Below are 16172 nucleotides of genomic sequence, written 5' to 3'. Positions count from 1 at the left end.
GTTGTCCTGAGAAGATAAAGAATCGCCCTCCTTGAACATATTCAGAAATTGGCTGGATGAGTTCCTGAGCAACTTGATATAATTGTTTAGGGCAGGAAGTTGTGTTATATGGCCTCCAGAAGTCCCTTCCAAGCTGAATTCTATGACACTGTCATGCGCTCTCTATTCCAGTCATGCAAGTCAAAAGCAAGACATGGAGGGACTATTGGGAAAAGCAAATGAGTATTTTGTTTGTTGTTGTTGTCCTGGTTGTATCTCAAGTAATTGTGTATTATAATTTTGTCTAATACATTTGGGAAGGCATAGGCTGTCATAACTTCAAGAGTCAATTCAAGGAGAAAGTGAAAATATGGTTATAAAGAATGTGGCCAGTAGTGGGAAATTAAGTCTGGTAATCAGTAGCTGGTATGAATGGGTGTGGGTAGGAATATGAATAGGGTCATTTTGAGAGGGAAAGCAAAAGAATCAGGTATATTTGGAATGTAAGCCAGAAACCATTTCACAAGCTGTAAGTCTTCAACTAGTTCTGAGGAATTTTATATTTCTAGAGATATTAAAGACATTCCACAGCAGATTTTTAATCCAGCAGATTTTTGTGATTGTCAGTAAAGGTTATGAACTGGTGGGTTGATTGTGACGACAAGACAGGATGGTAGTAGATAGCCTGTGTGTGCGTTATGCCATTCTCTAAAAGGTAAACAGTTAAAAGAGGTTAAAAAAAATTACAGCAGAGAAGCTAGCTCTAAAACTGTGAACAGACAGCATTTTTTTTTAAGTATTTCAGTAATAAGTTGGGAGGAGGAGATTGCTGTTCTTTTTATTCTTGAGCATTTATTACACTCAGCAATAAATCTATTTTAAGTGACATGAAGCTGGTGTCCAGCAATTAGCCTGCACTTGCAAATTATCCCATGTGTGCTTGTGTGGCGTTGACTTGACTAATTGGCTGCCTTTCTTTTTTGCATTCTGTTGTGATTGTATGATGACAGTGATTCAGCATGTACAACATCAGCATAAAAAAATAATTTAATGCTCCACTTACTCAGCAAGCATGATTGACACTCTCTTGGGTGACTTAGAGTAGTGCTGGTCTCACTATCACATCAGCAGTTGCTTTGCTGTAACTGTGAAGCCAAGACAACTGTGCTAGTACAATATCTTTTTGAAAGTAAAAACGTAAAATTATTCAATATGACTGACAGCATGGACTGGATAGATATCCTAGAATAAGAAAAGACATAGTAAAGAGTGGTGACTCTTTTTCCAGTGAAGAACTAATCCTTTACATTTGCATGTGAATGAAAACTACATTTGTTGGGTTTGCATTTAGCAACACCATCTGTTCTGTACGAAGCAAGATCAACTGCTCATTAATTAATCACATTTTATACAAAACATCTCATTTTAAAAGGAGTAGAAGTTACTATCAACAAAATCTAAAATCCTTTTCTTTTTCTGGGTCCAGTAAATTGCTAGCTTTGCCACCTTTTTTGCAAAGCGAAAGCTGTTTCTAAAACAAATTACCTTGTTTTGCTATAGGTGAGTTATTTTACATTTTCCAAGTTTCTGCTTAGCCAGAAAACAATAGCTCTGAGAAACACTAGCTGATTGAACATGAGCAGCAGGACAATTCTTCTTAGAGTATTTTATGCAGTTAAATGTTAAATGGAAATATATTATTTAGAGCTCACAGTGTATTTTAGAAAGTACTTCCACAGCTTGCCAGTGCCTCCATTGGTGAGCGAGGCTTTTTCACTACTTTTGCATTCTTTGTCACAAGGCCCCTATCCCACAGCATGGAAAAGGAGCTCAAGAGCTCCGCTCTACAGACCTGGACTCGGTCTGAGCAATGGCATCTGCAGGACCACAGGGTTCTGCAGGACTGGGTCCCCATTCCCACAATGGCCTTGCAAAACCTTTGTAGCCAGATGATTGCAGGAAAGAGAACCAACAACACATGAATTCTGCCCAGACAGTGGGCAAATAAAGCCAAAATAAAAAGCTTTTTATCCTTATCATCCTTTTCCTTTCTGAAAGCAAACACGTAAAAGGACTTTTCAGAGAAGCCTTTTTCCTCTGAAAATTAACAAGCTTAGACTGTAGTTTCTAATTATTTACATTTTCTCATCTAATGACTGTTACATTAGAAAATTATAGCAGTGCTTTTCCTGTTTACTCAACAATACATTTTTTGTCTTAGATATGTCAAGGGACAGTTGAATTGAAATGGAGTTGCTTAAAATGCACAGAATAGTTTTTATTGTATAAAATTTTTGTAATCAATATCAGCTAAAAGTATGCTAGATGCATAAGGAAAAAGGATTCCTTACACAGGGTAAGCCATCACATTTTGATATTGAATTGGCATTGGCCATTGACCAATATTTTTAGAAGGTTTTTTTAATTTGTAATACTATTTTTTTTGCAGGTGGGTAAGTGACTTAGGTCCCAAAGTTTCATTAAAATTCAAAGGTGGTAAAATTCATGGTAGTCAGGTATCTAGCTTTAAAAAGAATTTGCCTGCTTGGCACCTTAGCAGTATTTTAGAGTTCTAAGTACCTTTGAAAGTTGTTTATTTTCTTTAAGATTTTAATGCCAAAGGATTTTATTTTTTTTTGCCCATCTGTTTTATTTTTGTCTTCATTTAAGAAGAACACAAGCTTTCTTACATTTTCACAGTACTATCTTAGCTTTGAATGAACCTATGAACAAAATAAAGCCAATTTACTAAATAAATTTCCAGGTACTTAAGGAAAACTTTTCTGTCCAATAGAAGCCACAAGTTTGGACATTTGAGGTAAAATAATAACAATATTAATAATAACAATCGATACCAGTATTGTTTCACAGGTAGAACAAGAAGTAGACAACATATGCATTGAATGATTCAGCAATAGATTTATGAAGCTTCAGTTGGCTTTAAATGTTGCATTTTCCATTGATCCTGTGAATATTTTAAAATCCTCATGTGCATTTATGGAGGGCTCAGTTGTACATTTTTTATTTTAATCATTTGAATCTATAACAGTAAGTTAGTGTATTTTTACAGTCCTTAATAATTTATCCTATGCATCTAAGTTTTTTAAAGGAAAAATAATTTTGACAATGCAAGTTTCTGCCTGATTTTTGTAAATCTGGTTTTATCCATTCTCCATTGCAGTAAGGCTTAGGTAGATCAGAATCTCAAACTCAGATCTTTATCGTGTCCTGATACCAGCCATTGTTGAACATATGCTGCTCATCTAAAATTTAAATGAGAGCCATAACAGCAACAAATGAGATGTATTCCAGGAGGGGAAAACTGAGATTTGCTGTAGGCAGAGTATCTTTATAAGTGGGAAAGGGCATTTCATACATCCTTTCTTATTCTGATTTGCTTGAGTACCGACATCTACAGTAGAAACTCAGTAATAATATAACAAGGGATGTTATTAGTAGCACTGCCTGTGTCATTTATGGTATGTGGTTTTAAGCCACTTGATTAATTTTTGTTTCAGCCAACTTTAATAATACACAGTAGATGACAGATATATATGTGTGTGTATAATTTGTGCATAATAACTGCATTATATATTGGTTTGGTCAAAGTGGCAGAGCCAGAGCACAGTATGACAGCTATCGGTAGGCTTTGCCATACAAACACAGCATGGGAAGGACCAAGTTGTAGGCAGTTCAGCAGAGAGAAATTTCATCCTTTGCTCTTTGCAGGGGTGGGTGGGGATAAGGGGCTTCAGCCCCAGGGGCACCAGGAGCCAGGTGGGGCTAAATGGGAACAGAGGCAGAGTGAGTTGAGAATGTTGCACTAAGTGTGCAGAGAGAGGATGCGGTTTGAGGGATAAGTGTTGTATCTGCATGTAGGGAAATGCCTGTGTGCATACACACATGCATACATGTATGTAAAAACTTTAAGTGAGTATCATGATTCCAGCTTTCAATTCCAGTTTTAATTTCTCATTCATTTCCAGTTTTCAATTCTCATTCATCAGAGGTGAATGTGGCAATAGTTCTTTCACCAACTCTCTCTTCTGTATTTTCTGTTTTTGTTTCTTATAGACTGTGTTCTGTGACTGTGGTCACTCTATTTCATATGGTGGTATATAGTTTTCCTGACTTGAAGGACCAATATTTTTATACACTAGAGAAAGAAAGCTTTAATGATATCCATAGAAGACATGATATCCATAGAATATTGCTTATTCACACTACTCCAACTTAGGCATTTTGCATCAATACTGAAAACATGTTAAGGTCCCAAATACATTGTCTGTAAACAAAGATATAAAATGATGTTTATGAATGTTCATTGGAGAGAAATGAAAAACATATCACCTTAGAAATGTGGTGATTTGTATTCAAGTAAATGTTTGTAAATGTTTTCTTCATAGTGTTAAGTGGTTAAGTTCACTAGGTTAGTGGGTAAAATGTGTATGCAAATATGTATTATAAATTCTTTGTATTTATATATATGGGTTATTTTAGGTGATGAGTCTTTCATTCATGTTCAATAGAACCATGTCTCTAATTAATTTGTTATTTTTTTATGTTGAAGGTTCATTTATTCCTATCACTGTTAATTTTGTAATTGACCTTAGACAATTAATCTCCACCATCGCAGTCCTGGATAGGTTTCCTAGGAATTTTAAAATGTCAGGCTTTCCCTGTGCTTACTCTTGCAGATTGATGCTTGTTGACATGCTGATTCATGTTTTACAATACAAGACAGTTTTGTTCTTCTGGAGGAATGAGTTTATAGAGGTCATGGCAGCTTTTCCTCTTTGCTCCTAGACTATATATCTCCTTTTAATTTAAACTCAAAAAAAAAAAAAAAAAAAAATGTTGTGGGATTTCTGCAGCTAAACTGCAGGAATCAATTGAATTTATTATCAAGGGATGTCTAATCTCTAAAGCTAATACGGGGCTTCACAGCTATTGATTACATGTGAAGGTTGCACAAACTATTAATCATGCATGGAGGCAATAGAATAAACATACTATCAAGAGGGAATGGGCAAATAATTGTCAGTAGTGCAGTTATATTTAATCTCTTTGCTATACCTCTGAAGTAGGAACAGCTTTATTTTGCATCCAAAAAGGTATATTCTGGAATATATTGAATATCCTCTCACTGCTACTGAAACTAGTGTAGTACAACTGATTATCTATGTAATAATTCATACGTTTTTTTCAGCTCCCTGAGGTACATGGTCAATAAGAGATTTGTAAACTGGCTTAATAAGTTAGTTGCTGGATGAAATGAAAAGGGAAAAATCTCATGGATTTTTATGCAGTTGCATTATAACCTTTGTTAGCAACAACATAAATCTATACTGCTAGTACAGTGTAAATGCTATTGTTTTATTTATTCTGGGTGCATATTTCATGTGAGGAATAGATGGACATGCTAATGTACACAAAATGGGTTCTTTTTGTGTGTTTGCATCCCTATTTATTTTGTATTCTATATATGTTACACATCTGAAAGAAGAGATGATCAGTAATTCCTTCTATTTTTATTACAGAAATGCATACCTGTTAATTTTTCATTTTCTGTCTGACTGCTGAAATTACCTGATTGTACGGTTTCTTTCAACTTCATTTGAATTGCCTTTCTTTGATGTTCACTATTTCTTTATGCTTCTAAGTTTAAAAAGATTAAAAGCCTGAGTTTTCAGATTTGGTTGGCAAATGTCAAGCGTCTAAACTGGTGACACGGAACAAGATTTAGGGGAGAGGAGGAGAATAATAAAATAAAGAATACCTTGGTTAGACTTTCTGACCTGTACTTACATGCAGGACTGAAGTCCTGTTTCCGGATATGAGGGATTTTTTTTAGGATATGAGGGATTGCAGATGCTCCCAAACTGGAGCATCTGGGATAATAGGTTATTATTCTAATAACAAATGAAAAGTCTATGTTGATCCAATTAGTGGATGATTTTTTGTGGTTTGGTTAGGAATCCACACAGATAGCAAGAAAGAGTCTGTGGCTCTAAGTAAATGATTCATGAAGTATCATTAAGTAGTTAAGGCCAGTGTTGTTAATTGATTTTGCCTTTAACTCTAAGCTGGCCTTTAACTCTACTTAGAAATGTTCAGAAATCTGCCAGAGTTAGAGGAAAGAAACTTGAAAAGGAAACAAGAACTATTCTGTCATAAAAAGAAAGAGCTCTTCAAGGAAATAAGGCTGAAATGCATGGCATTCTTGGGATGTCTGAATAAATTGGGCTTTCTTGTATTATCATCATATTGTTATTTAGCGTACATATATGTTCCTACATCAACTTTGTTTTAAGATACGTTTTCTGTAGAAGCTCCTAAAGAAGCATGCATTGCTTTTAGAAGTTACATGACTATTCCTTTTCTTCAGCACTGGAGCCATATTCAAACAGATTAAATTCTGCCAAGAGCTATACCTAGTTTCTAGTTGTATGGTTGTAAGTATTCCTCTGGCAAGCACATCACTTAGGCATCCATAATCATACCTCAGTAGGATACACATATTCCCTGCAAGATTTGCAGTGTAATTTAGGCATTTTTGGTATGATTTATATTCCTTAGAGAGTGAGTCTGAACTACATTCTTTTGGATTATTAGATCCTTGAAACACAAGGTTTTCATCATGTGTATTCTAGGGCAGATCAACATACCTAGGGTTTTCTTTTTTTGTTCATAACATAATTTAATTATAGGATGCTCCCTTTCAAATAACATGGCCTAGTTGTTTCCAATGGAGACTGAGAGATGGTATATTAGTGCTTTAGCTTTGCTAAAGGAGTGTGCTTTTGGAGGAAATTTCTTCCTTGTCCCCAGTTAGTACTCTTTGTTTTGCAAACAAAGAGCTGTCTCAGCGTGTTCAAACCATATTTCTTTGAAACTGAACTGGAAAATAAGTTTCTGTGGTGTACCTTCAGCCACTAGAGGACAACCAATTCAAGGGTACAAAAGACAGCTAGTAATGGTTATACAACATATTTATATAATGTGGATGTGTCAGATCCCAAGCCCCAGTGCTTTTCTTCTACACACTATGTGTCTTGCCTTTGAGCAAGCCATCAGACCAGCTGTAGATGTCCACCTCTGAATTTTCATGGTTGCCTTCTTGGTCAGTGGAGAGACTGACAGAGTGCTTTTGAGGCTCAACTTCTCTCTTTCTAAAGTCCATAAGTAAATTATGTCAGCTGATTTATGTTGTACCTGTGTTTTGTTTTGGTTTGGTTTTGTTTTTAATCTTTCAGACTTGGGCATAAAGGGAATTTAGATAGAGTTTAAAATCACATGTCTACATACTAGATGATACATTTAAGTGACTGAAGGCAAAGAGTATGCTAACAGATCACCCACATAAATGCAGAAGTGATCACAGTTGATGTTCTCTCTTGCTGAGACTCCGGTTGTGTGTTGAAATTTATGATAACTTTAGTCCAGTCCTGTTCAACCAGTGATACGCTTTTATATACAGCAATCTTAACTGATTTTATGATGTGAGGGAGCTTAGTCAGTATATATATAAAATCTTTCTGCACTGTTCATTGGTCACTGGTAGCAAAAGTAATAATTGAGAGTAATGCATCTGAAATGAGCAAATGAGGAAAGTGTTTTCTTACTACACATTTGTCAGCTGTTTTCTTTGTCATTGTACTTTCTCCAGTGTACTCGTGCCATTCTTACATGCTTTTATTAGTGGTCTTTTTAGAAGAATTCTTTACAGCAGGAGGACTGTAACATATTTTTTTTTTAGTTTTGGGAACATTTTGTTTTTGTAGGACCTTGCGTGAACCGAGGAAGCAGCAAGATCCACATTGACATCTAAGAATAATCCTCTTTTATTTCCCACATGCCAAGGAGAGACCCCTCCTGGAAAGGTCAGGAGAAGCCACGGGACAGAGAGGCTCATATTCTCACAAAGAAAAGTCTGGGGAATTCCAGTGGCTGTTCGGACAGAATATTAGCAGAAAAATTAGGACATTTTTTTCCTGTCATTTTTATTTTAAAGTCTCAGGGCAAGATAATTAAAGGACGTTTGGTCAGAAACTGCATTTTAAAGTAAAGGGTTGCAATCTTAAATCCAACTGACTCTATGCCTTTACGAATTATCATACATTTGCTTTTGTATGTCAGAGTTTTTATGCGATATAAGTCCCACATCTGTTTGTAGTTCCCTCAAAACTTGTGTGAATTTATGCATTATCTTGCCTTCCTAAACCTGAGATTCTACCACTTAGTTTTCTCTTTCTACGTCACCAATAGAAGTGACCTGAGTCACTCTTGAAATGTGATATGAATTTCAGTCAGTGTAGGTAAAGCAGAAGTTTGAAGTCAGCTCCTCATTGTAATGCCTTACTAGAAATAGTTGAAGGGGGGGGATGGGATTGGAAATCAGAAAGCCAATCCCAATTAAAATTGTATATACTGGCAGGATGCACTGGGTGACAGCATATGGCAGCGTTCAAGAAGCACCATCTTTATTTGAAGTGTTTGTGCTTTAAAATTTGTCTGATAGTTTTCCATTTCCTGCGAACAAATGTGTGTTCTACCTGCTGGTCAGAAAACCTAATTCCTCCTCCCCTTGCAGATAACTGCATATTGCAATCAATGTTTAGGCTTTCTAATGAAAGGCTGAAAAAGCAAAGGACTTACCATTCTTTCCTAGTCTTATTTGATGGGAAATTTGTAATTCAGGTAATAAGTTTTATCATTAAAAATTGATTTTGAGAAAATGCATGCTCTCGCCTTGTTTATGCTATAACTGTGAAGGCTTTTGTTTTCACTGCCATTTCTGTATAAGTGAAGATAATCTCTACAAAGAGGCTCTGATATTGACCTGTCGTATCACATGTTGCTTATCAAGCACTAAAGAAATTGAATTTCATTTTATCTGTTATCTGGAGCTTCTTATTAAATCATCCGGCAGTTGAGAGATGGTGTGGGGTCAACAGGTTTTGTCTCTTTTGCCAGCTATCCCTGGATTATTAACCTTTGGAGAATTACTAAAGCTGTTCTTTATTTTATTCCGTAACGTTGGGTTAAATCGTTTTGATCCATAAATTGTTGCAAGTGAATGGCACGTGCATGTAATTCTTTTACTTAATGCAGTTTCTGGATAAGGAATGAGGACTTAGTAGTCTGTGTAAATGTAGAGATCTTTTATTATTGTTTTTTCTTTTATTTTGATATTCTCCCAGTGCTTCTGTTTTTAATTGAGAGTAACAGCAGTCAGACTGGGTGATGGATCTGAGGCGTAGAGCGGATGGTAGCATTTGTTTGCCAAGAGGGGCGGTGAGGGTGAGGAGGAGGAAGACAACAGAGTTCAGGTGCCGAGGGCAGGAGGCAGAGCTGGGGCTGCATGGAGGTCAAAGCAGCCACCGCAGTCAGGGGGTCTGGCAGTGAGCAGCATGCCCACTGGAGAGGGGCTCTGGAGGACAAGGTAGGTTTAGTGGAGGAAACCATACAGACCGAAGGGCATAACGAGGCAGTTAGTAAGAATTGTACTTTACCGTCTGCAGATAAAACTGGGACTGAAGCCCTCCTTCTTCAGTCTCTCATATGAAGAATGAATTATGTATTTTCACTGACCTAAAGGTCAATACCCTGACACCACCAAACCCTCCATATGCCTTGTTGCTGTGTTTCTTTTGGAGGATGTGACCCTGCTGGTCAGGATGTTCATGCTTTATACAGTCACAGGATATTGAGTTTCTAGCAACAACAGGAGGCCAAAATACTTTCTGCCATCACCACAAGGAGCTGTCTTCAGTGTTAAATGTGTTTTCTATTGCAGAGGAACACTTGAAAATAAATAAATTATGAATACCCCTTTCTCAATTTTAATTTTAAAAACAGGATTAAATAACAATAAAAAGGTGTTGCTTCCTGCCACTTTTAAACTCAAAATCAAGAAATCTTTAAAAATCCTCCCCCTCATTAGGACTTGACTCAGTGTATTAACTTGGAAATGAATAAGCCAAACTATTGCTTTTCAAATAACTTGGCTTAATGCTTAGGTCTTCACTTAGTGTCTGGGCACTGTTATGCTTTCAAACTTGTTCTAAGAAAAACAGCATGAACTCTTCTAAGAAGGAACTAGAGCTGAGGAGCCAGCAGTGGAGTTCACATTTCTGCATAGGCACTGGAAAGTCAAGTGTAAATGAAATCTCTGAAGGGCTACTGCTCTGAGCCACTGCTGCCTGGTGGCCAGAGCACAGATGACCTGGGAGATGGGGACCACTCGGTTTTCTTTTGGTGCTGTCAGTAAAACACCTTGGAGCTTTGAACAAGCTATTAACCTTTTTGTGTCTTTTCCTCCTTGCAGGAATAATAAATAAATAAATAAATAAATAATAATAATAAATTAAAAAAAAAGGTTAACAACACTTACCTGTCTCACGGGAGTAATTGGTAATTAACGTTTGGAAAATATTAAGGGCTTTCCACCATTGTTAGTATTATTGAAACTCCAGCTGATAGGTTAAGAAATGAATAGATTTTGAGAGAGTTTTATTTCTTCCCTCCCTGGCAGAGGGTGCTGATTTGGCATAATTAGGTTAATGAAGAAACAAGAAGTCAAGGACTTAGATGCCCAGGCATTTTGGATAAAAGTTCTAGCTGTGGCTGAAAGAGGGAAGGTGGGGAAAAACAACTGGGAAGACAGATTGAGTGAATTACGGGGTTTAGTGGTATAGAAAGCATATCAAAGGATCAGAAAAAATGTGTAAATCAAAATTAAATCACAATTAAGAAAATGTTTCAGGAAGCTGGAGTCCCATAAGTGTGAGGGAGAAAGGAAAATATGGTAGCTGAACACTTCCTTTTGCCGCTATCTAGAATAAAATTATTTTTAATGAGGTGCTGGGATTTTTGGGAAACCTGCTCAAAAATTCAATGGTGTTTTATCTGAGAAAAAATAATTATTGGGAGATTGCTTTCTAGTGAGGTGTTACAGATGGAGACTTTGTGGTGTGGTAGTTTAAAACAATTGGTCTTTACCTCTAGAGATCCCTGAGATAAATGTTGCCCAGAGGCGAGAGTAAAATTGTGTTTTTAAAGCATCATTTTAGGAGCAGTGGGAATTTTGGCAGAGTTTACCAAAGCTGTTGAGAGACTGCAGACTTTAATTACCATCTCAATATTGCAGAAGTTGTTTAATTTCTGCCAAAGAAGGGAATAGTTGTGAGAAAGTGAGATCACACTCTGTCTTTCATTCATTCCTTTTTGACAGGTGAATAAAGGATGCTTTTCAATATCTCCTCTGATACTGTGACACATTTGTAAAATTTGCATAGAATTGTAAAATAATTTTTCTTCAAGAAATAACATTAATAAAGTTCTTATTTTTTTCTTCCCTCTTTTGAAAGTCCATTACCCCATAGTGTGAATGCGTTTTAAGACTCGCCAGGACGGAAGCAAGATGAAAATGTAGTGCATTTTCTGTTACTGAAAGTCTGCTTCAAACACTAATAGTTTCAACCTTCATGACCAGACAACTTGTATCACATTATGCTTCTTTTAGAGGTTCCAGTAAACTTTCAAATCAAATTTGAATTCTGCCTCTGTTGTGGGTGGTTGGAGGCACAACCTGGATTAGTATAATGAAGGAAAAAAATGACAAGAATCAATCTATTTTAGACAGAAGAACAAGCCTAAAATACAAAACAACGTTTACTCGATTAGACCACAAAATTATCTAAATCACAGAATATATAACCTTTTTTTGTTTGTTTGTTTTAATAAATTTGCTGTTTATATGAGAAAAGGCTGATGTTTAAATTTAATTAATTATTTATTAGTGGTACTTTTCCTAAGCAACACCTGAGTTTGTTTTTAACTAAGTACATATGGTAGCCAAAGAAATGCAGATTCTTTGAAGATTCTTACCAGCTCCATCAGTGGATCTACCCTGTTGCTACTTTTTTGTTTACAACTGACTCTTACCTGTCTGTACTTGCTAAAGCACTGGCCATTGTTTATTCTATAAAAGCCCTTTTATCTCCTTCTCTTCAAGTCTCTTATCTCTCAAGGACCTTTTCAACAATATCTTTCAGCTTCAGATATCTGTTGTCACATTATACAGTATTTTTAGAAAGCTACTGCCCAGGGAGTCTGTTTTTTCATTTGTGTGTTTCACCACATATATATGATAAATCGGTAATTCTGGGCAAAGGGAACATACTTGTCCAAAACCCCGAAAGGGAAGGATAGATCATGGAAAGAAATAGGCAAAATTTTTGATCCTTAACACTCATCATGTTTCTAGAAATACCTTTGTAATATGGAGAATTTGGTTGTTTTGGTGCTTGGGACAAAATGTTTGCAGTTTGTCTTGCAAACTGCATGCTGAATAGATTACACTGATTGACATTTCCTTATTTCAATATACCATCTGTGCTTTTGGCTGGCTGGTACCCTGGTTGGGACTCTCATTTCATAAATGCAAGTTAAACAGGACAGTTAGGCCCAGAAAGAGAAATGACATGTTTCACTTCCTTGGATGATCTCACCTATTTTGACCTTACACCAACAAGGACGCAAGGCTGCAGCTGTACCTAGAGCAGGCTCTATTTTCTCTGGTGAAGAAGTATGCATTAGCTCAGTATAAAGATCCCTTTGGTGTATTTCTAGTGAAACTAGCGTATATATAGTCATGGTCATGATTTTCATTGTGTAATCATTTTAATTAAGTTCAATGATAAAAGTTAGTCTTGCATGAGAAATGAATACGATAGAGAGATGATGAAAGATTGATGACAGCTTGGGGAGTCCCACATCCTCTGCTGGTGGACACGCACATGGGGAGAACAGGTGAGCTTAGGTCACAGTTCAGAGATTACCAGTTTAAAGCAGTGGCCAGGCAAAGTTTTGGTTGTCTGAAAGAAGTGGGATACAATGGGAATATCCAGAAGCACTTTTGCAATATTTCTCAGGGCTTTTGCTTGAATGAGTAGCCTCATTACCAAAATAATAAACATTAATTAATATCTGCATCATTTTTGTAACTGCTGGCTTAGTAAGGTGATTAGTATAATTAGTACATAGCATTGCCTGGTGGCATGTTAAATCATAGTGTAGTGACTGTTGACTCTTTACCCCACTGTGATGTGTTATCTAATTTACTCAGGTACAAAAAAAAAAAAAAAAGAAAAAAAAAAAAAAAAGGAAGGGATATCAGGAAGGGAAGCCAGTGGTGACAGCTGGGTGGCCTTTTGGTCAATCTTCTTGCATCTGCTGTCTGTATTCTCAATTGCTTTGAATTGCTACACTATTAATTAACAATTCCTTTTCTCACTGTTACTAAGTCTTAATCACTAATTGAAACCTACAGAGAAAGACAGAAAAAGAATAAAATAAAAAACAGGGAGGCTATGGCAGTTTTTCCCCTTCAGGGTACCTGGACAAAGGATGATACTTCTTCCAGTAATTTCTGTGTATGTGCTAGGTATATCCTCTGTTTTAACTTCCCTATAGCTATTATCTATATCTTACAGTTCTGTGCAAGGATGAAGAACATTAACAGCATTTTTCTTTGGTTTACTGTTTTCTAGAACCCATGAGAACACCCAAAACTCTGAAGATTGCTGAGATTCAGGCCAGACACATTGCTGTGGATTGGGAATCTCTGGGTTACAATATCACTCGTTGCCACACTTTCAATGTCACTATATGCTACCACTACTTCTGTGGACGCAATGAGAGCAAGGCAGACTGCTTGGACATGGACCCCAAAGCACCACAGCATGTTGTGGATCACCTGCCTCCGTACACGAATGTCAGTCTCAAAATGATCTTAACCAACCCAGAAGGGAGGAAAGAAAGCGAGGAGACTATTATCCAGACAGATGAAGATGGTATGTATAAATGCTATTACAGATACTATATCTAAGTCCAGTCTAGACAGGTGGAAGGAAATGACTGTGTGTTACAATATGTGCTTCAAAGGATAGAAGTTCTGTTCAATTAATGTATTAATTAGCCCTCAAAAAATAGCTTTAAAAATACTGTAAATGTCACCCTGCGTATATAGCCCAAACTGTCCCTGTAGCTCAAGTCATACTGAATATCTCTCTTGCAAGAAAAAGGAAGGTAGTTTCTAAGTCATTGTAAAGATGCATTAATGCAGGTGACAAGAAACATGCAGTGGTATTAGGTGAAGGTTTCCTCATGATATTTTTGGTGTGGTATTTGAAAATCAAGTTAATCTGTAAATTATATTTAAATATTCAGTTCAGTGCTTTAAGACTAATCAAAATTTAAAACCTCATCAGCAAATACATTTGAGCAATAACTTGTGTGTATTCTAGGTTTCGGTATATAGTATCTGTTAACTGTTTAAAAACACGCAGCAGAGTAAAGTAATATTTTAACAACTCCTCTTTAAAATGCTATGGGTGAAATTTCATTGACAAGGCAGTTTAACTTAATGTAGTTGGGGAGAAATAAAAAATAGACGTAGATGATGATGGTGACATTCAATGATTAGGCTATGAATCTTGGTATGAAAGAAATTAAAATAAAAGTAGGTATTTTCTCTAATAAGGTTACAGCTGTGGAAATGAAGAACAACTTTAGTTTCCTTTTCTTATGTTTAGACTTCATTAAAATATAGACAACAACAAAATGAAAATAAATAGCGCCATAGGTATCAATAACAAAAAAGTAGTTGGGATAATATAAGACTGTAGCTACATAAAAACATAAAACTGAAAAAAGTACAGTGTGTTTCCTTGCCTGTAAAATAAAGGAGTTGTGTATACCTATACATATGGATAACAATCAAGATTAGAATCTGGTAGCACTTTTTTGCCATATATTTTCAATTTTGTAAGAAGTGGAAGAGGAATATGTTTAGTGTTGCAATAAAGAAGGGAGAACAGCTGATTAAATAGCCAGAATATGAGCTTCTGTAGAGAACTATAGAGAAATAGATGCATCATGTGAAAATTCATTGACATGGCCAGAATTAGAATGTTTCATGCAATTCAAATTTTAGCATTACTTTTTTTTTTTTTTAAAGTTAATTATAAGAGTAAGTCATGATGAATTATTTCTGTATATGGACTTATATTATGGATTTTTATGGTTGCTATTTTCCTGGAAAAAAAAGTAGTAGTAATATTACTATGTCCATGGAAAATGGCTTTCTCTTTCTTTTTAAATGAATTTCCAAGAAGCATTATGGTTTCTGATAGCCTTTATCTAGTTAGGTGTGCTGCAGTGGTGGCTGGTCATTGCAGCAGTGCTTGTGAAGAGCAGAGTCATGTGCATGTACTTTGTCTTCTGTTTTTGTTGTGGGTTGCTCCTGTAAAATGATACACATTAGGCAGGTTTTTGGACTAGCATGCCAGCATGCTGTCAGTGACCTTGTTTAAACTTAGCTTTGGTGTCCTAGGTACCCTGGCATAGAAGAAAATTCACTCAGGGATCAGAAGTTGCTAAGGTAAATTATTTCAAGCAGATGTTGTTTTCAGGGAAAGATTAATGTATTTTAAAAGGTAGCTGTATTTAGAATCACCGGTAACGGTAGTGCTTGTGACCTGAAAATAGCCTCTTGTGAGGCCAAGTCAGTGATACTGACTTGTACTCGGCTCTGGTGAGGCTGCACCTTGAGTACTGTGTTCAGCTTTAGGTCCCTCAGTACAAGAAGGACATTGAGGCCCTGGAACATATCCAGAGAAGGGCTATGAAGCTGGAGAAGGGCCTGGAACACAAGTCATGTGAGGAGCAGATGAGGGAACTGAGGTTGTTTAGTCTGGAGAAGAGGAAGCTTGGGGAGACCTTATTGCTCTTGACAACTACCTGAAAGGAAGCTGTGGGGACCTGGGGGTCAGCCTCTTCTCACAGATAAGTAGTGATATGACAGAGGGAATGGCCTCAAATTGTGCCAGGTGTTGTTCAGGTTGGAAATTAGGGGACACTTCTTCACTGAAAGGGTTGTGAGGAATTGGAACAGGCTGCCCAGGGAAGTGGTTGGACTTGTTCATCTTAGAGTCTTTAGGTCTTTTCCAAACTAAATGTTTCTATGATTGTATACTGTTGGGAGTAAAATGCAGATTTTTTAATTGTATGCTATTGATTAACTTGAAAGTATATGTCCATTTTGTCACATACTTCAAAATACATGGCATGCGAGTAAGGTGCAGTCCTGAGGACTTTTAGCCATCTCAGAGGATCAGAGCTGTACT

At 36.5% G+C, this 16172-nt stretch overlaps 1 protein-coding gene across 8 annotated transcripts in view; it reads left to right on the top strand.

The window, feature by feature from the left end:
- PTPRK (protein tyrosine phosphatase receptor type K) overlaps window positions 1–16172 on the top strand; it is a 325563-nt gene that overhangs the window by 210849 nt on the left and 98542 nt on the right. For all 8 annotated transcript variants that reach the window (XM_032184622.1, XM_032184624.1, XM_032184619.1 and 5 more), the window contains exon 7: window positions 13536–13838. In XM_032184622.1, the coding sequence (XP_032040513.1) occupies window positions 13536–13838 (303 nt within the window). The remainder of the gene's footprint in view (window positions 1–13535; window positions 13839–16172) is intronic.

This window comes from Aythya fuligula, chromosome 3, assembly GCF_009819795.1.
Source record: "Aythya fuligula isolate bAytFul2 chromosome 3, bAytFul2.pri, whole genome shotgun sequence".
Taxonomy (NCBI): domain Eukaryota; kingdom Metazoa; phylum Chordata; class Aves; order Anseriformes; family Anatidae; genus Aythya; species Aythya fuligula.
This window is presented reverse-complemented; position numbering and strand designations above follow the sequence as displayed.